The sequence below is a fragment of the Camelus ferus genome, chromosome 15, assembly GCF_009834535.1.
Source record: "Camelus ferus isolate YT-003-E chromosome 15, BCGSAC_Cfer_1.0, whole genome shotgun sequence".
Classification (NCBI taxonomy): domain Eukaryota; kingdom Metazoa; phylum Chordata; class Mammalia; order Artiodactyla; family Camelidae; genus Camelus; species Camelus ferus.
Genome location: NC_045710.1, coordinates 50,796,092 through 50,821,543, shown reverse-complemented (window position 1 = coordinate 50,821,543; position 25,452 = coordinate 50,796,092). Strand labels below are relative to the sequence as shown.

General features: G+C 45.1%; 1 protein-coding gene across 2 annotated transcripts; it reads right to left on the bottom strand.

Moving 5' to 3' along the window:
* Nucleotides 1–376: 376 nt before the first annotated feature.
* MXD1 (MAX dimerization protein 1) lies at nt 377–25,452 on the bottom strand. Of its 2 annotated transcripts, none has more exons than XM_032497743.1 (6): nt 25,106–25,452; nt 24,270–24,369; nt 19,531–19,560; nt 7,016–7,130; nt 5,255–5,414; nt 377–5,140 (listed from the first exon to the last, which is right to left on the bottom strand). In XM_032497743.1, the coding sequence occupies exons 1-6, from the start codon at nt 25,176–25,178 to the stop codon at nt 4,956–4,958; spliced, it is 663 nt and encodes a 220-aa protein (XP_032353634.1). In that variant the 5' UTR covers nt 25,179–25,452; the 3' UTR covers nt 377–4,955. The 2 variants fall into 2 exon arrangements, with proteins under 2 accessions (XP_032353634.1, XP_032353633.1); XM_032497742.1 differs by having other exon boundaries at nt 377–5,143; nt 25,106–25,446.

Here is a 25,452-nt window from a genome sequence, read left to right as displayed (position 1 = left end):
CTCACTGCCCATCCCTGTACAGCTTTGTTCCACCCCTGACCACATCGCATTAACTTGCGACCAGACCCTGGCCTGTTGGAAAGGTGGGGCGGTCTCGTTTGCCGGGCAGCCCTGCACAAACCCCCATCGTCAGAGGGGTGAGCATGAGCCAAGAGCCAGTGTGTGAGCGGGAGACACAGGAGGAGAGCAGCTGGAAAGGGCCCCTCCCAGAGCCACACACTCAAAGCTTCTATCACAGACTCCAGGGGCTGAAAACTGTGGGCCCGTGAATCTTCCATGACATTAAAAGGAAAGAGAAATCTGATTAACTTGGGTCTGTAAGTAAAAACCATAAGAGGTTAAACGGGGATACAAAACATCAGGAAGACTGAAATTTCTTTCATAATGAAATAATTTATTTTTTGTTAACGGTGGAACAATACAGAAGTTTACATATACACAGCAAAGGTTCTCTAAAACATGGAGTAGTTCTAAAAATGCATGTACTAACTGTAGTAAAAAGCACCATTGTCTATGTCTTGACACAGGATTTACATTGGCGGCGTATTTACATAATGAAATGAACATCTGGAAACAGAATTTCATGCTCTCCCGTCTGCTGCTCCCCTGTTTAGACTGTGTTTAGCATCAGAAGAGGGCCTCCAGCACTAACAGTTAACAGCATCGTTCCCAGAACACCAGTCCCAGACACAAGGGCCAAGGCAAGCTTGGGTCTCTGGTAAAAGCTAACGTGAAGATGCCCTCTCAACCTCCACACCCCGCTCCCGACAGCATGAGAAATCAAAATGTGAAATCTGGAGAAAACTTAGAATTCCATGCTTTCCTAAGTCTTGCTTTATGATTTTGTGAGAAGACAAAAGAGATTCAATTTCTTCAGCCATTCAGTAGCTGATGTTAGCAGTGCCAGGCAATTATTTCTTCTTTCAGAAGAAGACAGGGTAAGAACATCATCCATGTAATAAGTATTAATGAAAAAAAAAATCATGATAAATTGCATATCCCCACCCCCAGGCCCACGGATCTTTGCAAACAAAACCACCTACAGTCTACAGAGATCTGACCACGGAGGATGAGAAAAAAGGGCCTTTGGGTCATCTGCTCCCGGGAAGGGTTTTTAAAGTCAGGAGTAGCCAGCTACCTAAGCATACTGCATCCAAGAGAGTGAGACATAGAAAAAGACCAGATTCACATGCAGGGGCCTGCCTTGCAGCCTCTGACTTCCTGGTGTTCAGCACACAGGGCAGGTCAAGGGGGAAGACAAAGAAACTTGGGGAAAGAAGAAGAAAGGAGTGAGATTCGGGGGAATAAACAGGTTACAAAGCACAAGGAAAGTGGTATTCTTGCCAATACAGTACTGTATAAAAACCTAAATCATGTGTTACGTGTACACTTTTCAAAAATAAGTTTTCTCTTTAAAGGTTGGGGAGAGGCAAGAAGAAAGCCCACAAAATCCATTACTGAGCCCCAAAATATTGCAAGACAGTCATTTTGAGCATCACAGCCCTACCTAGTTTACACTTTTACCCCCCACGCCCCAGGATTTGCTTTTGGCCACTTCAGGGACGGAGAAGAGAGGCCCATCGGAAACCCAGGTAAGGACCCTTTGTTTCTTTTGAAAAAAGTAGAGGTTACAGGAAAATGCCCACCTTTAAAAAAACAAAACAAAACAACCACCCAAAACCGCTCAAGCGGCCGATTGCAGGGTCAGGGCCTACTTAGTGGTCGATCCTGAATCGGCACTGAAATGATTTTCGTTTTGGGTTGACAGGGAGGAAAATCTAGGTCCTGCTCTTTGAGTCACTAGCATTAGATCTGTGACTAGAGAAAGGAGCAGCAGTCACTACGAGCACCTTGAAGCCCAGAGCTCTGCTTAGCGAAAGGAAACAAATGCCCTGGGTGCCCGCCTGCCATCCTGAGCCAACAGGCCTGGAGGCCAGGCTTTGTGGGATGTTAACAGAAGCACACCTATGTATTTTCTCACTGCATGAAATTAAATGGGACTACGTACCCTTATCTTCCCATCTGCATTGCAGCGGTATCAATAAGAGTGTAGTTTAGATTCCTTTTTAGTTAAAACGAGTTTTCACATAAAAATATGCATGTGCCTATATTTACACACATCTATATTTACGTACAAGAGTTCAAAGTCTTAAAGGCTGGGGTTTATATCTTTGCCCGTCCCCTCCCCACAACAACCCTAAAAGAAAGCTTTTTCATTTTGCTTAAAAAAGGAAAAAAACCAAACAGAATCAAAACCACTGTATAGCTCTTAACAGTCATGCTGGTGGATCAGTGAATGAGAGGACAGGTTGGCGCATCAGGGCTGCTGATCAGCCACAGTGGGGAAGGGGGTTAGCTGCCTTGGGCTGAGTTTGCTGGTCCTGAAGGTTACAGTTTTGGTTAGAGAGAGGCCTGTCTGGCACGCCGACTCGGTCTACCTCGAGCTCTGAAAGGCATGTCTAACCCTGGTGTCAGTTTATCACAAGTGCATTAAAAATATAGAGATCTATCAAGTTCCACATTTATATGCAATCAAATTGAAAAGGACCAGACAAACAGTGCAAAGGTCAAATAATTACTATTTTATATTGGGACAGTACATTTCATATTTCAACCAAAAGACAAAAATGCAGTTTAACTCAAAGGCACAACAATTAAAACACAGAAAATAATGGCATCTCGCAGATGCCTTATTTCTAAATTAAACAAACAGATACACAAGTTTTGTTCCCTTCCCTCCCCCAGTGCAAGCCCACAAGCTTTGCCCAAAGTCTGGAGTTTTCGATGCCAAACAGCATCCAGCATCGTGGACTTGTGAGGCGCTTGAACGTAGCGATTAAACAAAATGCTTGAGGTCCAGCGAATGGCATTCAAAAGGGACCTCAAAGTGCAGCTATATCTTTTTCAAACATGTTTCAGGCTGAGCTGGCTCTTTTGAACACTATCACTCTGCTTAAATTCAGGAAGCAGGCTTTAAAAATGCAAAAGGCATACAAGTTGTATTTCAGTGCAAATCTTCAGCTGGTAATTGGAAAAGATTCCAACGATTTAGAAACAAAACAAAACAAAAAACCTCCTTTGTGTCACCTGCCCCTCCCCCTCCCCAAAGCGGCAACGAAGAGAAAAACCAGAGCAGACCAAAACCAGAAGAATGACAGATGACTTTGGAATCATTTAGGAACCTGCGACTTCCAATCAAAAAGATTTTGTTTCAATACGGCAAAGAATCATTAAAAAGCAAAACCAAACAAACACAGAAGTAACCTTGCTTTGTTTAGACTCTCTTGGGGTCTAGAATGAGCTTCCGCGTGGAGTGCGTTTGAACTGTGAGTCGTGGGGAAGGAGGCGGCGCTGAGGAGTGGGAGGCTGGGCGGGCTGGGGACCACGGGCCCAGGGGAGCCCGCTGGCTGCCCCGCCACTGCTTCAGCCGTTGAGCCCTTAAGGTTGCAGTGTGTCTGTGGAGCCTAGGAATGTCATCACCTTGTGACACACTCTGTTTCAGCGTCACAGATTTTACAAATGGTTCAAATTCAATGAAAAAGATTCGCCAGAGGCTGAAAACATTGAGACCTCAAAAATATGAATGCTAAAATATTAAGGGGCGTGAACCAATTTCGTAGCTACCTACATACAAAGTTTCTAGAACATCTATAAAAGCACAAAGTCATAAGAATTTCTTTCCCATTACATTAGTTTTATATAAAATGAATAAATAGTATTTATAGATTTACTGTGTCTTATGTACATATACATGTGCTCTGTTTTAGCTTAAATAAAAATGCTACAAAGTGGGGGACCACTTGAGGGAGAAACCATAACCAAAAAGGAAAATCGGCCTTTTAAACTATCTACCCAAAAGCCTCCATAAAGAAGTTTCCGGGCGTGTCCAAAAATAAGTGGGAAGGAGAGGAATTCTAGTAACAGGGTACCATCCCCTCCTGTTCACCTGCAACAGGGCGTAGAAATGTGGATTTTTCCTTTCACTGATGATGGACACTAGCTCAGCTAGTCCCAAAGCTCAGTTATTGCTGAAAGTTAAATAGGAAAATAGATTAGAATTGGACCAAATGTCGCTTATTTGGGGGAAAAAAAAACCAGAGCATAATCACTTTGCGTTAAGTGGGAAATGGAGATCTCGTTTATCTCTGAGGTAGGAAAAAAAAATATTCCAGAGATGAGTAGGATGACCAACTTTGAGGGGAACGTGGCTCGAGGAGAGCGGTACCCGGCACGGTCCCCGGGACGGCGCACAAAAACAGATTGTACCGTTGTGTCTGTGCGAACAGACAATGCTGGACCTTCCACGGGCTGGGCCACCCCAAAGACGCGCTCGCCGGGTGTCCAGCTGAGAGTCACAAGTACTGCTCCGTCCGCACGTGGGTCGGGGGCGTGAGCGCGGGCTGTGCGTGCAGGGAGGGCGCTGGAGGCATCCCTGACTCCTCCCTGGGGGTGCGGGCCAGGCTTAAGTGCTCTTAAATGCCACTTTCAAAGCTTACTTTGGAGTTCTGAGTTCAGGATCTCAACTTGAAAAGTTTGTTTCCTTCAGTTTCCTAAGCACGAGACACGCTCGGACATTTCTGCTGGGCAAGGAACGTAGGAAGCCAGCAAACTGGAAGAAAGGACTGGGAGACACTAGGGAGGGGACAGTACACACGAGGGGGAGATGGCCGAGATGTGAGAATTGCTTTTTCGGTCTAAGAATTTTTGGGTGCTTCGAATCGATTGGAATGTACGGTCTCTCAGAGACGAGTTTGTACAGAGAGAGAGAGAGAGAGAGAAGCTAGAGGATGCACTCAGAAACCCATGATCCTAAGTGCTCCCCTGAACACTTGTACAAAGCTGACGCTGGCGCAGGTGGGACACGGAAGGTGACGTGCAAGGGGACTGTGGGCAGGTCCGATACGCTACCTAATCAGAGCCGTCCGGGAGGCAGCCGAGCGCCCTCTCTCTCTCTCTCAGAGCCCGACACGCGGCTTGTGACTGTCCTGGAGCTTTATTCTCTTGATGCCGGAGCTGGAGTAGCCCTCGTCACTGCCCAGGCTCTGCGTGCTGCCCTGCTCATCCGAGTCGCTCACGCTGCTGCTGCCCCAGTCCAGGTCGCCCGTGAGACAGTCCGTGCTTTCCACGTCCACGTCGATCTCTTCTGGGGGGACAAGACAGGGGGGCTGGGGTGAGGGCGGGTGGGGGGAACTCGGGCCGGGGAGCCAGGCGGCCGGGCCGGGCCGGCGGGAGGGGCAGCGGGCGGGGGGCTCACCCCTGTCGGAGTCCGAGCGCTCGGAGGACACGGCGGAGCCAGTGCTGTCCATCCGCATCCTCTCGGTGCCCAGTTTCTCCAGCTGCCTCTTCAGGTGCCGCTGCTCTCGCTGCAGCTGGTCTATTTGGTGAATGGCTTTTCTGTCACAATCTTCAAGTTTCTGCGGGTCAAAGGGGCAGGTGTTGGCGCTCACGGGTGGATTTCCGTTTTGGTAACGACCCTGCCTCTCCCTGCCCGGCCGTGAGAGGTGCCGGTGGCCCTCAGGAGCCACTGGCCGTGTCGCAGGGATGGGAAGCCAACATGCCGGCGCCTCCCAATCTCATCTAACTTCTCCGGTGTCCACAGCGCTGGGATCCCGGCACCCTCGACGGTGAGGCTGACAAGACCGGCCCAGTTCCCTTGTCTGTGGTGATGCCCTGAACACCCAGGCTCTGAGCTACAGTCCTGCACGTGACGGGAGCTCAGGAAACACGCTTCCGTTTCAAAGTATGCCTATTCTGCACGTGTCCCAGTGACACAGGCGCTTCTCTGTGGCATATGCCAGATCGCAGTTCACTTACGGAAATAATAGTCCCTTTTGAAGTCCTGATTCCAAACTGTCCAACCTAGGAGCTTAGAGAACACATCTCCATGGATTTTTTTTTTTTAACAGATCTCTATCTTCTCCGATTATGAAGACTGTCTAATTGTGGTGGTTTTGCTCTAATCAGGGGTTCTTTTCCCCCAGAACGCCCGTGTATGCAGGCTACTAACCATAATCCAAGTGACATTTGTCAGGTCAGGACTCTGACTATAAAAACAGACTAAACAGTGATTGTGGCTCTGGCTCTCAGGGGCTATTTAAGCCACATACCGAGTGCTGACTCGGTTTCTGACCCTCCGAGAGGTGCTGGGGATACAAAGTGAACACAAAGACCAGGTCGCCTCCCTTGTAGAGTCTATATTCTAACAGAGGATGGAGGCAACCAAACAGTCACACAAACCAGTCAGACGTCAATTGTGACATGTGTTGAGAGAGAAATATGCCCAATAATAATAACTCTCTGTTGCAGGAAGGAGGTTTCCCTGTGCTGCTGAACCTGTGCTGAGTTCTGAAGCATGACAAGAAATTAACTGGGTGAAGAAAGGAAGGGAAAGCATACCAGGCAGTGGGAACAGCACGTGCAAAGGCCCTGTGGTGAGAGAACCTGACAAGTGCCAGGGACAGAAAGAAGGGCTGGAGCAGGAAGGGGAGCGTCTGGCACCAGCTGCTGCTGCACACACAGGGGAGGGCCGGGTCAGGCAGGCCTGGTGACACAGTGTGTCCTGAGCCACAGAAGAATTTTAAACATGGTGGCATGCTGATTTGAGCTCTGGCAGGACTGCTCTTGGGAAGCATGGAGGTGAGCTTTGAGGGGACCCCTCAGGAGTTTACTGTGGAGATGATGGACTTTATGGAAATAGAGCAGACTGTGAAACATGGAAGTCCTGGATGTCGACATATGACTAAGGAGCAAGATGATGACAAGATCAAGGATGAGCCTGGGTGTCTGGCTTGAACCAGCAGGTGGACAGTTGGATGGACAATTTAACTTCCGGCACACAGCAGGGAGAACTACTCCATTGGGTTCTGGACGTGCTGAGTCTGGGATTCATCCAAGAGGCATGATGGAGGCGCTCAGAGGAGAGGACTGCCTTGGAGATTCACATTTGATGTCCCTCATAACAGCAAATGTTCACTGGGGAGGTCAAGATAAAAAGGCTGTCACAGGAGGCACTTACCTTTATGTGCAATTTGGCTTTTGTTAATAAGCTCAACGTAGTGTGTCTGTTTGATTCTGGACCAAGTGGCACCAGCCCCTTCAACTTCTCCAGGCACAAGCGAAGGTGGGCCCGTCTGTGAAAACAAGATCACAGTAGCATTTGAGACTTAACTAGCCGGTCAGAAGGCACCCAGGAGAACAAGTTCTCAGAGAGTCCCAAGTTACTCTTACTCAGGCCCAGTGATGGCAAATGTCAGCGATGACTTCTGGCCAAATGAACATCTTTTGAAATTAGACAGCTCTAGCAAAAACCAAGGAAAAGCAAAATCCAAGGTTTTCTAAAGTTAAGTCTGTAATACAGGTGGAAGGGTGGAGACTAATGTCCACTATTATTAAGCACATGTATCAGGTTATTTCTAGGTTTCTGGGTTATGATGTGAACCTCAGAACACCCAAGTTCAGAAAGTAATGCCATGCCAATGAGAGAATCCTTTGAACTGATGCTTCTCTTTCCCACTTCAGGATCACGAAATCACTACACCTGCACCTGCCAAAAATGATATTTACACACGTGAATGACAGATGTGGCAGGGTTATTTGTTACAACTTGATCTATAATAGCACAGACTCGAAACAACCCAACTCATCACCAATAGGGAACTGATCAAATAAACTATGGTGCATCCAAACAGTGGAGAACCATGCAGCTATGGAAACAGACTGGAAACGTGCTCTACGTTCTACAAGGAAACAGCACTAGGATACAGCGCTAAGTGAAGAAAAGCAAGATATCGAGCCATGCAAATAACATGCTATCTTTGGGTGAAAATGGGGGAGAAATAATTATCTATATTCATGTTTTCCTGTATGACAAAGTCTAGAATGACACAGAAGGAACTACTAACAGTGCCTAGGCACAGACGGGTCGGGAGAGTCAGACAGGGGCGGGGGGGGTAGTTTTACTGAATAATTTGCTATACTTTTTGGTTTTGCAACCATTCAAAAAGTTAAATTTTTAAAAATAAGGGAAAAGCACGTCAGTGGTACTGCTATGCTAACAAGCATGCTGACAGCTGGAGGTGACCACACGCAGGTCCTGGAACGCGACAGAATGGCGCAGGGGGACAAAGCGGGAGAAAGGCCACGTGGGGCACAAGACGCAGAGACCCGCTGAAGAGAGGGTGTTTGGTACAGACTGACCAGATGCACAGGAGTCCCTAAAACTCTGGAAATTAATACTTCACTGAAACCTTGGTTTATCCGAGAACCTAGCAGATTCTCCATGAATGTGAGAAACAGCCAAGATTCAGTGTTTTTGCTTCAGCCCACCAGCTCCTCAAAGGCCATTCTAGTCCATAGTGATTCCTCCATTGTCTGCGTACTTATTTGTTTATACTATTCATTGGGAAACTCACTGTTCTGCCTGGAATTTTTGGTATTTGTTAACCATTTGCTGCCAACCCCCTAGAAAGTGGGGGCGACAACTTACTCAGGTTGTCACAGTGCCTTCCCCTCCCATACGCTTAATGCATGTTTGCTGCTTGGATGGTGTCATCTTTTCCTCTAGACTTCAAGCTTCTCGGGGCAGAGTCCATCCCTACCACATCTCTGCACCTTCAGCAGCGTGCAGGGTCCTGGGGTTTTAGACACACATCCACTGCCTTCCCCCAGAGCGACCTGGAGTAGAGCTCCCGGGAGCCTGGGAGGCCACTCTCCAACTGAACTGGGAGACAACCGGAAAGCTTAGTTTGCCCATTTTTTTCCCTCTTAAAATTTTTTGTCGTACTAGTAAAAGTTGGGATCAAATGAAGAAAACTGCTTCATAAAGCTCTAATACAGGTCAATGTGCCTGATACTGACCAAGGAAGTCAATGCACACCCTTCACATCAAGGCTTTGGGATGCTCCCCCAAGGCAGATCTCACAGGTAGATCTGAGCCCCCTGCCTCATCTGCTCTGAGCCTCTTTCCTCATCTGGCTTTCGAGGTGGTCCTAGACTCTCCAAGGGCCCTCTAAGCCTTGACAAGCTCAAGGAGTCCAGCATTCAGTCCTGAGCCATGAAGATGGAATGGTCCAAATGCCTTACTATAAGGCTTCCACGTGCTCTGAAAACCTGCCCACCTGGAATGGCCACAAACAAAGACTCACATTAGGGGTTTGCGCCTCCCACTATTGCACGAGGGAAAAAACCCCAAACAGAATCTGTGTATAAAATGTTTTTGTTCACCTCGGGTAACATTCAAAAAGAGCCATGAAAACAGATCATGTTATTAGAAACACCATGAGGAAGTATGACTAGTCACTTACACAGCAGTCCAATACTCTCCACAAAGTTTACAGACCCAATTTTTTTTTCAAGTTCAAAAATTAAAATTAGATTGAGACATTTTTCAGCCTGCTCATTGTTTGCAAAGACTGCATGATTCAGAACAGTGTCATACTGGTCCTTTTACGACGTGGGTTTATCTACAGATATGAGTATGTAAATTTTCAAGGAAGTTTGTCTACTGATAAAAATAATAAAGTCATCTCTCCATGCATCATCATTTCTAGTTACCCAGGGAGTCTAGCCCAGAAAGTACAATTTCCCTACCCAAACGTGCATTTCCAAAGAACACGCCCAGTTGTGAAACTCGAAATAAGCCACAGTGCCTAATTCACGCTTACCATAATACACGTTCATTCAGTGTTTCCCGGCCTATTTTTTATGAAAATAGGAGCAGAGAGCTTTCTGGATTTTTGGAGAGATCAAGGCCAACTTGTGTCTGTGGCAGTGCCCTCCTTGGCCTGCTCCAGCCTGACGGCTGCCCTGCCCACCTGCAGACACATCCCCAGGCCGGTACCTGAGCCAACCCCAGGAGAGGGAAGAGATGTATGAAGCAGGCCCAGTTCCACCACACAGTAGTGAAGTTCAATTCCTGAACCAGACGAGAAAGGACACAGACCCCTCTGCTCCCACAGAGGGTCCTGAACCCTGAGACACACCCCCACCCTCAGGCCAGGACCTGGAACCCTTCAGCCAGCCCTGGGCACCCATGGAGCGCCCAGATCCAAAACTAGTAGACCAAGCTCTTGTCCCAGCCCTCAGCCCTGGCCATTCCCTGGCCCAGGGCTCTGGCCTTCAAGAAGGGGCCTCCTGTCCCATTGAGACCCAGGTCTAACTCCTCTTTGGGGAACTAGCAGGGGTTTCACTACATATTCTCAACAGGGAGCCCCTCAATACCTCCATCTGACCCGTGCTTGATCCCCTCTCATCATGTATTCACACAGACCTCCTTCTGTTGTCAAGACAGGCCTCCCAGCTCCCCACCCCCAGCAGAAAAGGGTAGTGGCAGATCCTGGCTCCCTCCTGCCCCAACTGCCTCCTCTTTTTGCACCGATCCAGCTGCTTTGTAGGTGATGAGCTCTGACAAACCTCACCTGCTGACTCTCAGGAATATTGCCCTCCTTATTCTGACTGGGCTGATACACCTCTGGTCTCCAGGTGCACAGAGGAAACCCATCTTTGATCCGAGCTACAGTCAGAGATGCTGACTGGGATCTATTCTGATGTTAATCTAACGTGGTCTCTAACTAGTGATAACTAAACTAGATACAAACTAGAACTTCAAACTAGAGCTTCTGTTCAGTAATTTTTTTTTAGTATCTCAAGTTTTATTTATTTTTGTTTTTAATTATTTTTACATTCTGACTCTGTCAGTCACTATACAACCCAATATGAGTGTAGTGATTAAGGGTAAAGGTTTGGGATCCTGGCTCTGCCAACTTATTTCCTGTGCAGCCTTGAGTGAATTACTTAACTCCACGTAGCATCAGTTTCCTTGGCAGGGGTGGGGGAGTGGAGTGGGGTGGGGTGGGGAGGAGACAACAATGCCTCCCCGCGAGGACCACCGTGAGCATTAACTGAGACAGGGTGTGGAAGCCCCTGGCCAGGGTCTGACATGAAGCGCTCTGCATATGGTGGTGGTTATGCTTTCAATCCTAGCTTCCTTTGAGGAAAGATAATTGCTGGGAGCAAACACAGATAATTCTAACCCTATCATATTCCTTTCAAAATCAATAGGGAACTCAAGAGTGTTTCACTAGGCAAATAGAGACTGGCTGTAAAATCCAATTCACTAAATGCTTCCTTAAGGAAAATGGACATCTCTTGTCATTAAAAGATTCAATGGAAAATCTCACCCAGTTTCTATGGAAATGCAGATCTCACTTATGCTAAAGGTACTATTTTTTTTTTTTAAAACATTTAAAACTTTAGCAAGGATTTCACAAAGCTAACGCTTCCAAAGGGAAGATTCCTTGGTGGCCACCTACATCACGAAGAGGCAGGGCTGGGAGGGACGCCAAGGTCGGGAGGGAAGGATCCGAAGCACCCCGGGACCTCCGCCTATTATCTCCAGTGCAACAGCCAAAGGCAAATGAAAGTCAGGGCAGTAAGTATCGACCTTGAAAATCCAAGCACGTCTCTGGATGTGTTATCCATAACCAGAGAACCTAAAGTATCTCCTACAACAGCAGGAAGAAGGGACAGCATATCTAACAACAAACTTAAAACTGTTTGGGAAGCATCTCTGGGAAGAAAACTATAAAAACTGTGCTGACATGAGAAAACCCGAACAAACGGGAAAAACAGCACATTCCTAGATATGAACCTTCGAAGCAAAAATGCCAATGTGACCCAAGTCTGTCTACAAATTTAACATAATTCTAGGGGGGGGAAATCCCAGCAGTGTACTTTTTAATGCTGGGAAATTAGTCTAAAACTTCACCTAGGAGAATAAATGTGTGAGACCGCCGAAATGTTTGAAAAAGGGAAAGAATGAAGAGGAACGTGCTGTACCACTTATTCAGTTGTATTTTAAATCTTTCCTGATTAAAAGCAGAATATACTGATACAGGAAGAGACAGACAAGTTCAAGTGCAGAAGAGAAGAAAAAATTCCCAGGAAGAGACTTAAGAAGAGAGATACGACTGCAAGTCCTTGGAGCAAGAACGCATTATTCAGAAAATAGCAGGGGAGGGGGGAGGTTAACATCAGAATAGATTCCAAATACACTGAAGAGCTGAATATAAAGTATATTTGGGTCCCACACAGTCCTGTTGGCAGTTTTTCTTAACTCTTGTCAACCATGAATTATGGGAAATTAAAAATGCCAAGTGAAGGAAGTCATTAATGAAGTGGGCTCCGGGCTGTTTGGGACACTGCCTCCGCCCCGAGCTCTGGCACTGACAGAAGGCCCCCGGGCTCGCTGCTGCTCTCAGACAGTTCTGGATGCTGCTCTGTTTTATCTCTGCCTTGAGACTCGAACTTCTTGATTCTATCTATGCCTCTCTCTCTCAGGCCAAGAGATTGTAAGTTGGGGGAAAGATGCAACAAAAGAAGACTATAGGTGGATGTGCTGTCTACAGAGAGCGCCCCTGAATTTACTGTGTCAGCCCTAAAGTTCTTCCTGACTTGGATGTAGTCAAGGCCAGGAATGGTATGAAATCAGGTGTGTGTGTGACTGTGTGTATGTGTGTGACTGTGAGGGACGCACTGTTGTCAGAGGTCACTCTTCTTTATTGAAGGTGTAACTGAACTCCCTCCCTCAGATTTTCATGACAAAAGAACGAGTCAGGTCAGGGCAGAGTGAACAGGATGGCAGCCAGTGCAGAGGGCAGATAAGTAATTAGGTTCACAGGCAGAAATCTTGAAACGTACCCTTGGCTCTTTCGTTCATTTATTCCACTAGATTTCTGAGGATTGCTACGCACTGCCACCTTCCTGGGTGCTGGGGATAAAACGTTAAGTAAGACCGAGTCCCTGCCTTGGACTTAAAATTTAGCTGGAGTGATCAAACATGTAAACAAATCACTGCAGAATTATCTATCTGAGCTACCTTCAGACCAAGACAAATATCAGCTCCCGCTGAAAGTTCTAGAATGGGCTCCCCTTTGCCCTCTACCAATCATTCTTTCTTTTCCCTCATCCACATCTCCTTTGACTTAACTTCTCCATAAAGGTTTCTGCTCTCATAGCCTATCAGAAGCTTTTTTCCTTTCCAAATAGATCACATGCATTTACCCATTCATTTGCATGCTGCAGGCCTCCTGTGCCTCCGAATGTTCTGTTTCTTTCATTACCAAATAATGAAAGTGACCAAGTCTTCTATTTCACGTTAACCCCCTGGAGCCTAGAAATAATAATGCACCTGCAGACGCTGACCTAAGAGCAGAATCCGGTATCCTTGGTAATGCATGCCCCTTCTCTTTGAGGAAAGCCCTACTTAATGAACATGATACACGGGACCTCACTGAGTACTAGTCTTTGTTAAAATTGGGCCTAAAATGATTAACCAAAGAAGGGGAAAAAAAAGTTACATAAACAATATCCTATTTTCTCCTTCCTTTGTGTGGACACAGACTTAGCCAATTAAATAGCTTTATAAATCCTATAGAATGGTTGGAGTTTGAAAAATAATTTCAGCTATGGGTATGTGTAAACTCTATAGTGATTAAAAAAAAAAAAAGGGTATTTAGTATAGACTAAGAGGACCCTTTAAAGGGTCAAAAATTACTCCCTACAAGTGATTATAGGTCACAGAGATCATAACCTTTTCCAGATTTTGGATTGAGAACAAAGCCTTATTGGGTTAAACAAAAAATCCAGGTGGAGACTACAAGTCATGCTTTGAGGAAAAACGTAGTCTCCTGTTTCTAAAATGATCCCTTCATAAACAATCGCCAAATGCATCATTATTACTGACTTAAGTGGAACCTTGGAAGGTTCTGAAGATTTCTTATAACTGTGACAGTCATCTTTGTAAAATACACAACGGTGGTGACACACGCTAGCCGTACGGGAAACACGGCACTCAGCGGACGGTGCGTGAACAGCGACTCACGGGGGCTACGTTTTAAACTAATAAAATCACTTCTCTATTAGAAGTATTCAATACACAAGTATTTAATTTTTCCTTTCTAGAGCCCGTATTTTTAAAAAATACAAGATGCATATTATAACTAGTACTTGCTAGCTCAATCTCACCTATTCCCATAGACTATTCACGTCTATGACAAAAGTCAGGGGGTGCCTCCAGTGTTCCCCAGAGGGGACTGGAAACTGGCTGAATAAGCAGCATGTTTCTTCTCTAAGTTCTTCCAAGAGGTGTAGTCTGGGAAAGGTGGACTCCAGGTGGTACAGATCTGAGTGCCCCTCCGCACCATCTCCATAGAGCAGCTTTGCACACGGAGAGCTATCTCACTCCTTTGTAACAACCAGGCTGTGCCCTTCGCCCCATGTGGCAACAAAGCAGTGTGGGTCTGTTACGACATCCCAGGGTGAAATCTGAATGTGGTCAAGGGCGTTCAGTAGCGGTAAGAGTGGCGCAATGCACACCACAGCTCAGGCGCAGTGCAAAAGGCAGGCCCTACCCCTTCCGATACGCAGAGCGTGGCCATCTGAAAAGCCAGGACCCCAGAGAAACAACTATAGGGAACTGCAGTGAATTAGAACATCCTGCCAGAAGAGACCTGGCTGGAATGGTTTCTCATGCCAGACCAGATGCCACTGAAATACTGTTGGACCGGATGAAAATAACAGCTTAGATCAGGCTGCTGAGTCCTCCTCACAGAGCACACACAAAAATCTTTTGTCATGGGGGTCAGAAGACTCTGGCAGAGGTAATCTCTCTAGACCAGCTGCCTCATTCCAGCAAGGCCTGCATGTGCACCATTCCAGAAAAACGGGTGTCGGCAATTAAAGGAGATGCTAGAGCCTTCTTTTGAAAAACAGCCCATTCGAGCACCTGACTCTCAACCCACTGGCCACAGCGTATATGCATTCATTCACTCAGCCTCCATTTGCTGAAGGGCTCATTGGAAGGCATTTAGACCAGAGGAATTCCCAGCTAAGAAAAGGAAATAGAAGAATTATCTTCAGTAAAGGGCACATAACAACTAAAGACTAAAAGATTTTGCGTATTCCAACAATAATTAATTAGGCATTACAATGGAAAACCAACAGCAATGTTAAAATACATAAACACAAACTCAGGGATACCTTTTACAAGAAATGTGCAAGATCTACATGGAAACCCTACAAAAGTACTTGGAGACAGAAAAGAGATCTGAATAAATGAAGACACACACCACATCCTGGCTGGAAAGCGCTGCGCTGTAAACATGAACTTTTAAAGGTTAATTTACATTGGAATTATTTAACTTGGATTTTGAAAATCCCCAAAGAATTTGGAGGATAAGGAATTGAAGGAGTGACTGCAAAATTCATCAGGAAAAGTAAACTGCAGTGGGGGTAGGCACAGCTCAGTGGATAGAGTGCATGCTTAGCATGCACTGAGGTCCTGGGTTCAATCCCCAGTACCTCCATTTAAATAAACAAACAAACCTAATTACCCCCCTGTAAAAAAATTTGAAAGTTAAAAATTAAAAAAAAAAAGGGAAAAATAAACTGGTGAAAAGAGCTAAGAACATGGTAAAATAAAACAAGAAGGTGGGGAGAATAGAGATTTGCTTTACTGGATCCTGAAGTGCCTAAAACGTCAATGATTACAACAATGTATACTGTCTCAGGAAGAGCAGATGAGGTGGGTCAGTGGAACAGAACAAATCTAGAACCAGACTTAGCCACAAACAAGAACTCAGTACACAACAGAGGCAGCAACTTCAAATAGTGAGAGAAGACTGACTCCATAAAGGTAAATGATAAACTGGATAGTTAAATAATACAAAGGGGCCATCTCTTTCATATATACCCTTTGTATTATAGAACCTTTTCAAAATAAAGAAAAAGATAAACTCCTCAGTAGAAAATTGGGCAAAGGTTATTAAACAGGTAATTCACATACATACACAAACTGCCAAAGAGATGAAAACTGTTCAACCGTGCTAGTAATATCAGAAATGCAAATTAAAACAAGTTGTGTGTCATTGTTTTTTGTTTACTTATCAAATTCATAAAAGTCTTACATTAAAATGTAAACTTGTGAAGGTCTAAGGAAATATGGCCTATAACCTGCCTGGTGGGTAATCCAGCAGTAAACATCAGAAACCATAACATGTATACCATTAATTCCATAACCACAAATCTGTCCTAAGGAAATGATGATGGTGTCGGACAGAGACTTATCTATAAGGCAGTTTAAGGAAGCATCGTTTATATTAGCGAAATATTGGGGAAACCCTAAAATAGGGGGTTGGTTGAATGAATTATGACACATCTATATGATGTAACACTGGGCATTCACTACAAGTAATGTTAGAAAAGGAGATTTAATGATACTGGAAAATGTTCACAACATAGCTTGAAAGGAAGCAAATGATTTGCTATTCGATCCCGTATCGATTAAACAAAAAAGCACGCACAGAAATCTGCGGGATGGGACTTAGCAGGAAGTCAGCACCTGTTATTGCTGTAAGGTCTATTTATTACAGGTGGTTTTTATTTTCTTGGTGCTTTTCTGAACTTCTCAACTTTCTACACTAAATTCTTTTAAAAGTTATTTTCCCCCAAACAGTGGGAAAGAGATATTTCAAAGTTCCATGGGTTGCCTTGGACTGCTAGAATGAGGGACGATTCAACTTTTGAGTATGATTTTCTATATTTCTCAAAATGTTCTACGCGATTAGTTTTTTAAAAAGCAAAAACTACTACATGCTTATCAAGGGTGCTTCCTTCAGAGGCTAGACCCCCCCCCCCCCCCCAATTAAGATTTGGAGAAGCACAGTCAAGTGACAGCTTCGTACCTACAGTGAGACTACACTGAGCCCTCGGGCCCCAGGGACGTGGTCTTTGTTGGGCTCTGGATTCCCAGCACCGAGTCCCCAGCATCCCTGGGCTCCATGAACACCTGGTCTATTAGATGGAAAATACGGTTGCGGCTGCCACCACCTCCCACCTTCACCATTCGAGAAGTCTTTTATCTTCCCAATGCCAAGATTATTATTAAATGGGCCATGCTGAACTCCTCATAGGGGAGTCCTGATGAACACAAACTATCCAGAATCTCTAAAGGGCCACAGAAAAGGTTTCTGTGTGAAAAATAACTAACACAAGTATAATAACTTTGCAATATTGAAGAGAAAAAAAAATCCAATTAGAAGTTCTTTTCCTAAGTTGCTTTTTTTTTTTTGAGAGCTATGCCACTCTTTTTTAAAAAGTGATGTTAAGGTGAAAACCGGCAGAAGTGTATTAGCATCCAGCAGAGTGGTATCCTTTCATAGGATTCAGCAACTAAAACCAGGGAGACAAGAGCAGCTGTTGAGCTGACCTCAAAACCCTAAAATTGGAAGCATCCACGCTAATAAGCGAGAAGAACCCGACAACCTTCGGCTCCTCCCCTGGACTGCGGCAACCAATGCCGGGTTAAATTAAGTAACTTTGAGTCCTTCCTTCTCTTCTGTTCACAAGCTCTAGACTGGAGAAGACAATTATCAAGACCTTAGAAGACCCAATTCCAAAAAGAGAAAGTACAATAAGGAAACTAGATAGCCAACCCTTCGATAAGCAGAAGTTGACGGGTCACCTGGAAACAACTGGAATTATAAGCAGCTTGCCCAGTGATGGCTTCAAATCCAGTTTTCTGGAATCTTTGCCTCCACAGCCTCCCGTGCGTACCTCGATCTCAGCGCTCAGTGTGTTAACTGAAACTGTCTCTGTGTCTTTCTCGTGAGACAAACTACATTTCTCTAGGATGGGGACCAGCTGATTTAATACCCCAGTATGAACTTATTTAATACCCAGTACTGAGCACAAGCTCTTGGGACACCGTAGGTAGAAAAAAATGTTCTTGATCAGCTAAAACAAATGACAAAATTGACATTCTGTGGCAGTCCTGCAGGCACGGTGCTGCAGGACGTCTAAGAGCCCTCACCTGAAGGTGAATAATGAAATGTGAGTAATAAACATAAATGCCTGGTGGGGAGGAGGAGGACTAAAAGGCTTTTCAGCAGAAACAGTCCCGGTTTCCCCAGTTCACCCCAAAGGCAGGAAGATGGGAGAGAATCCAAAGATGAGAGAGAGAAGCCACATCTGACTGCCTTTCCGCCTTCAGAAGAGATACTTTTGAGTTTCCAGTTCATGATATGTAAATCCCTAAAGCATAAAGATGCTCTGATTTCAAACATGGTCATCACAATCACAGAGAAACTGAAAGGGGAGGGTCTGGGCAGCCCTTCCGCCGATGAAACACACCAGATCCTGGCTTTCAGAACCAGGCTCCCTCTTCAAAGAGGCGTGTGAAATAACCGCACGTGTTTACAGAGCCGTCGTTACACACCATCTTCCTGTTTGTGCAGGGCACTGAGAAGGCCCCTCGATCTGGATGGGTCACCTGTATTTCAAATTTATGGGAGCTCAGAGACCAGAATGAGGCTTGTTCAATCGTTTGCAGCCCTGGCTGCACATAAGAATCACCCGGGGAGCCTTTAAAAAAATACTAGTGCGGAGTCTCCGCCCAAACCAATTAAATCAGCATTGCTGGGTGTGAGGTTTCAGCGTTGGGGGGGGGGGTGTTTTTTGTTTTTTTTAAAGCTCCACAAAGAATTATTAATTTTTTTCAGCATGGTAAAAGCAAGTGTGTGTGTGTGTGTGTGTGTGTGTGTGTGTGTGTGTGATTTAAGTCTTTACTAGAGATAGAAGAAAATGTGCTTTAAAATACTCCACAGAGAGGGGTGGTTTTGATTACACAAGACTAGCAAAATATTGGTAAATGTGGAAGCTGGGCGATGGATACAAAGAGGTTGATTACATTATTCACTCTACTTTTGTATATTTGAAAAATTCTCTAACAGAAAGTTATTTTATAAACTCAGCAGAAGTAAAAATTTGTTTTCTTGCCCCCAAGTATATATGTGTATACTGTATTTAACATAAAAGTATTTTTTAAAACCATTAAAATAAAAGCTTTGCAAGTGATTCTAGTGTGTGACCAGAGTTGAGAACGACTAGGCTACCTCATTTGAAAAATAAAGATTTAAATAAGTAGCAAGAGGTAATCCCGGTAAGAAAGCAACTCAGGCTTGTGGCGAGATGGAGCCCAGTGAGGGCGCCGGCCTCGTCCAAGTGCATTGCCATCGCCTCTTTCTCCTCTGTGTGTATTTGCCTGAATTTTGAGAATCTTTATTCACAAGTGAACCGCACGCACACACATATGTATGTGTATATATATAAATCTCTGTGTGGACCTGATTTAAGACAGCATGACCAATTATATTCAGGAGCATGTACTTTTTAAAAAACACTATTTGTGGAAACATGGCCTCTGACCTAAAATGCTCTGGCCTGTGACAGTCCCACAGAAGGTCACTCCTCAGGAAGGGTGAGCGGGCTGCGGGGGTCAGGGCTGGGGGTGTGGTCTTTGCAACAAGAGAGCCCCCGGGTCTGGCTAAGTGGCTTACGGGCAGAGCTGATCAGAGGGCCCTGAGTGAACTCATATATCAGGTGCTCATTATGTGAAATCAGGAACAACCAGGTCTCAACTTGATGAAGAAAGAATACAACAAAACACGGCCCCCGCCCCCCAAATCCCCAACTCACCTATTCTTCTCCATTTCATTGTGAGTCGATCTGAAAGAGGGAACAATAAGAGTTAAGATTATTCTTGTCTTAAAGGACTACTCCACACCAACACGATTCTAACTTCCTTCTCTCCCGAGTCGGTAGGGGAGAAGACAGAGAAAGGGCCCTCCTAAAGAGACCAGTCCCCTTGGGGAATGAGATAAATGTAAATATCTACAACAGAGTTCAAGGAGAAGTGACAAACTAAGACGCATGCCCTCCCTAGGGGGAAAGTAATCCATTTGAAGAAAGGAAATAAAAGGGGTCTATTTACACGAAGAGTAAAACAGCTGCACAGTGAGTGCGATGTGGAGCTGGGTCACTTAATACCACAAAGCATCCTCTAGGCCGAGCACAGAACAGTGGAGGTGGCGTCCCCACCCCAGCCCTGCAGTTTTTTCTGGATGTACTACACACCAAAATCGTATGCTAATTGTGTGACTGTAGGATACAGTTTTAAGTGCATAACAATAACCCTTCCTCCCTCAATCTTTCTACTCCCTGAAGTTATTATTTTATCAGGTACGACCTCCTGAAAGTCGCTACCAAGTGATTTTTGGGAAGGGGCTTCCAGAACTCAGCTCAACATAAAGACGACAGACTGGTTAAGGCAGCGCTTTGGGTGAACTCTGAAGTCCACTGGCTGGGACTGTGGAAGAAATAAAATTCTTTACCATCCTGTCCTCGGTTCACCCCACGGTAAAATGGAAATAACAACTATTGCCAATTATCCACTGAACAAGAATGGGCCAATGAGGGAGCAACTGTAAAAGTGATTAGAGAGCCTTGGATGAAAGCGGCAGTGTTTGTGAAATCATACTATTAGTGTGTTTACAGCTGACCTTGAATATAAGGCCTGGCCTGAGGATTTATGGACAGGTTTCCACGAAGGTCACGAGAGGTCAGTGAATGTGCCCATTTCAGTGTCCTCCTCACATAACTCATCCTTAACTGGCCCTTATATCCTTATAAATAAACTTGAGGAAGCTCCTCACATTATAAAGGAGCTGAATCTTGACCTTTCTTGTGGAAATTCTCTGGAATCTAAGCAGCTCAGGAAAGTATGACCAAGCTCAGGTCAAGAATTCTGCGGGGCTATAACGGGAACCTTACTGGGCCCAGGAGATAAATTCTCACAGTGATCACGGAGGAACAGTACCTCCCTCAGTGCTTAGCCCCCCATTTACATCGAGGGCCACCACCACCAAGTTCATTCACACCAGAGGCTGGGGGTGGGGGGTGTGTGTGGGGAGGGGTTAGTCTTGAAATGGGAAATGTCCAATCCCACACTAAAACACTTCCACAAGTCTCCTCGGATACCAGTTTTTATTTAGGAGGGAAAACAAGAAAATAATGACAGTATTTCAAATTTTAGAATATTTGTTTTCTAGACAAAGGCTATGCGAAGCTCAAAACTCGTTAACTTAAAAGCTTTAAACTGATTCACCTGCTTATCCCTCAGCGTTCTTCAGTTCTATTTTTCTGAAGGTACACTTCCTGCAGTGCCAGCAGGGTATCACAGTTAACAAGAGTCAGGCCTGCAACTGCAAACCTTTGGCTTTAAAGCACGTGGCATTCTGGTTTTAACAAGGAGTAACAAGTTCAAAGTCTGACAGATTTTTTTCAAATGGATGAAAGTATATGACAACAGTTGGTCAAGACTTCCCTGTTTAACTGCAGCCAAGGACCAACCTGGGAAGGTGGTGGAGGGCAGGGTGGATATTTGAAAAGAGCACGGTGTCTGATTACACAAAATAACAGCACATAGGGCACCCTCACCCCAAATTTCTGGATTCTTTGAAGATACATATAAAAAAAATCGTAATCCCCAAGATAATCTTTTTAACAAATTCCATAAGCAGCACAACTCCTTCCAAACTTTGAACAGAGTTTTGGAAACTACTGATCTTATCTGATTACTTAAGAGTGTTGAACACATGGTGATTTTTCACAAGGGGACTTACATCAAATGGCTAGGGCATTACTGAAGTGCATTTGGTTTAGTGAAACTCAATTTGTCTTTAATAAAAAGCAGGCCTTTCAGAAAATGATCAGTTCAGAGGCTGCCTGCCAACTCTGTTGATGGATAAACATTTATCTTTTTAATTAAAGCATTGTAAGAATACAGACATGCCTTGTGTCAAAATCATTTTCCATGTGGTTACTGAAAAGATTCGATAACTCTGGAATCACTGATAAAGGTCAAAGGTCACCATTTAAAAATATATTCTAACAAAAAGATAACCAGGCCAAACTAGTCCTTGGGATTACGAAGACTCACCATGTCAAGTCAGCTGTATAGCCAGTGTCTCACAAAAGAAATGGGTGGATAGTGCTAAAGTTCCTCTTTCATGCGAGTGCCAATGCCTGCTTTACCAGTTTAGCAAAAGATACCTTTAAGAACTCTGGATTTCAATTCTAAATATTTAGTAACTGATTTCAAAAATCAGTATGAAAGGAAAAAAAAGAGAAGATTTCATCTCCCCCTAGTTTTTTGGATGATTCCAAAACACCCAATATTCACAATTTCATTTGTTTTTTTTAAACAAGCAATTAGAAAAACTTGAGATCTGCATTTTCATTTTCCAAGAAGTTTGATCTGTGGCTAAATCTTGTTTTGTATTGTCCAAGGAAAAGTAACCCCTCCGATTCTACAAGCAAACAGGCCAGCATTTCAACCTAAATTAACAAAAAGAAACTGTTACCGATGGTTATGTAAACCAGCAGTAATCTCTCTATCGCCCTTACCTCAGTTCAAAATCCTGACCATACGTGGCCTTGGATATAAGTCTAATTCAAATCAAAGGGTCAAACTGCATTCTCTGGGGAGACGTCTCGCTGCTCAGGTAAGGGTCATTCCAAACAGGTCATGAAGGAAGTGATCACATTTAAACACAACAACCTGCTCTTGCTTCATGTGTTTGCTTGGTGTCATCTCCCGGTTTAGTCATGGCCTCTCAGAGATCCTTGCACCACTTCAGTTATTGCACGAATTCATTATTAGTCGAGAAACAGGGACAATTGTGGTGGTCTCCTGTCTCACTGTAGAAAGCAAATCCCATCCATTGATAGAAATAGTAGAGCTTTCCCCCAGATCTGGAGGTACAGCCATTTTTCCAGGAGTAAAGCTGGACATTCAAGAGAAGAGAAAGAATCTATTTCTTGGATTGAAATTCTCAACTCTCACTATTTTTCTTTCCTAATTACCTTTCTTTCCTAATTACTTCTCTTCAACAACGTCCCCTTTTTTCCCTCACCACTGAACATCCCTTCAATAACTTTCTTGTGAAACTTCGGAGAAAACAGAGTGCTAAGAGTCAGGCCTTGACTATCAGTGTGGGCAATTCCTCTCAAATCATGAGTGGACAAGAATTAAAGTAACAAACGAACCACACTTTTCCAGAAAAATAGACCAAAAGGCTTCAAAGATCTAACAAAAAATTAAAACAAAATTACCATAGCAAAATGCAACACAAAAATTGTTTTGTACCACCGCGGAAGTCAAGTCAGCATTAACATCCTTCCTAAAGGCCACCAGAACTCACGCACAGATCTATTTGCTACCACCTTCAGACAATGCTAAAGGTGGGAGGGGAAGGAAAAACCACCAGGTAACTAATTAACAGGTTCATCCTTCCCGCGCCTTCCTAATCAAGAGCTCGGCACATGTGTGCTGCTCACTCACATCCCGTGATTCTACTGACACTAAGGACAATGGGGTGAATCAAAGACAGAAGAGGCAGCAAGAACAAGTGAGTTCTAGGTTCAGGTGGGAACCGTCTGGCTTTTAGTGGGCTGTATTATTGCACAGAGGCTAACCAAATACAGTTACTTGCAGGGGGTTTTCAGGAGAATGGGACACTTGGAAAAGGGTTCTAAATCAATAATGAAAATGTCAATGATTTTAATTTGCTGGAATAAAAGGTCTAATTGAATGGATCTAATAAAAACAGATTTCCTAGCTAACTTAGTTATATTTTAAGGGCAAAGAGGGAAAAAAAGGGTACAATAGCATCAACAGAGTACTCACATGTATCAGGAACTACATTCAGGGCTTTAATATGTGATTTCATTGACCATTAACCAAATACTTTCCAGTGAGATTTACAAATTTTAAGAACTATAAGGCTAACGTAAAAGGACTGTGGCATATTAATATTTTAATATTATATGTTCCTCCACCACCAAAAAGGCAGGCTTTGACCTCAGTCATTCCTCTTTGCCATTATAAACAATGCAAATCCCTGTATTTAATTTACACGTCAAATATGAAACCCTACCACTTATGCCAAGCCAAATACTTTAACATGGTTAAATAAAATCTTCACTATGAAAAGTAAAAAATGAATAATGTCCAGTATTTTCAATTACAGAAAACTTGCCCTGAATCTGCAACTTCTGAAGGCAAAATATTGTCAGTTGCTAATCTCACTTGAAGTTTCCCAGATGTTCACTCCCAAAGGGAAGAAAAGCAAAATTAAGTTTAAAAAAAAAAAAAGTTCCTAAAGAAATAGAAAATATCTCCATTTCTCTTTACTTTTTAGTCCCCTCAACCCAGAGGGCGGTTTCCTCCAACGCCTTAAGACCATGCGCACGTTACTGAATCACGATCACCACCTCATTTACAGGATTATAACCACAACAGGCAACTTCCATTCTGCAGTTTGTATCACCTGCAGTATAACCTAAAAGAGAAAAGGAAATATTTACTAAATTACCTGCTACTGCTGTTATTCTTCTTGGATTTGCTCCTCCGTTTTAAGGCATCTCTGTCCTTGTTATTGTATGGTAACATGGAGGCATAACCATGCTCAGCTTCTAGAAAACCGGAGGATCCAGTTAATGAATGAGCCCAGAACATTCAATACTCTCTCCCCTCCACAGTATTTCCTTTTAAAAAATGATTTATTTTTCATTAAAAGAATATCATAGAAATGATTAAACGGAGCAAGGTGGAATTCTTAGAACAATGATTGTTGTTTTTTTTTCTTTTTTAATTGCGTGAATATCCTCAATTCGGATCAGGTGTAAGGAGCATTCCAGCTGCTCATTGTTGAGAAAGACACAGCAAGTCTCATGGAGTCTGGGCTTCCCATTGGCAACGTCCAGCAGGTTGGTGTGTATTAAGTGGGATCAGCTTCAGGCGAAGGTGCGGGGCAAACACCGGGAGCCTGAGCCGGGGAAGGGAGGATGGGGGGGCAGGGGAAGCGCTGCTCCTCTGGCTGGGAGACCCGGCCCCAGGCCCTGGGGGCCGGCCGGGACGAGCCCCGGTGAGGTAATCCAAGGGCCTGGCTGAGGGGGCCCCGGCAACCCACTTGAGACGGGGTGGGGAGGAAGCGGCGCTCAGGACCCCGGGGGCAGCGTCCCTTTTCCACCCCCATTCATTGCCTTCGGGGCAGCGGCGGCCTCTCTTCGGACCGCGCGTGGGGAGAGCTGGAGGGGTTGGGAGCGCCCGCGGTCGCGCTCTCCGCTCCTCCAACCACCCTTGGAGCCGCTGGGCCTCTCAGAGCTCCCGGACCCCACTCGGGGCTGGACCCCTCCCGTCCCCGTGCACCTCTCTCCCGCCGCTCCAGGTAGTCGGCCGCCTCCAGAAGCATCTGGATGTTCATCCGAACCGCCGCCGCCATTCTGCACCGGGGGCCGGAGCCTCGGGACCAACCCCCACTGCCCACGGGCTCGCAGCCGCCGGACACCCGCGCCCCGCTGTGGACCCCACAGAGCAGGGTTGAGAGAGCTTCTCTGGCGACGACTCTCGCGGGAAGGGGGAGGGGACCGGTGAGCTGGGCACCGCCGACACCGTGACAGAACCCGGAGAAGAGCAGCAGCCGCCACCGTCGCGGAGTGTTTATCCCCGACTCACCGTCCCCCCGCCCCCAGCCCCTTCTCTTGACAGGCCCGCTT

Excerpts from the sequence above, each read along its gene's own strand:
- MXD1 (XM_032497742.1), bottom strand. The coding sequence starts at position 25,178 with ATGGCGGCGGCGGTTCGGATGAACATCCAGATGCTTCTGGAGGCGGCC. Across the intron at positions 7,131-19,530 it reads AATGAAATGGAGAAGAATAG|ACGGGCCCACCTTCGCTTGT; the intron begins GTGAGTTGGGGA and ends TTGTTTTCACAG. Across the intron at positions 5,144-5,254 it reads GCGCTCGGACTCCGACAGGG|AAGAGATCGACGTGGACGTG; the intron begins GTGAGCCCCCCG and ends TTGTCCCCCCAG.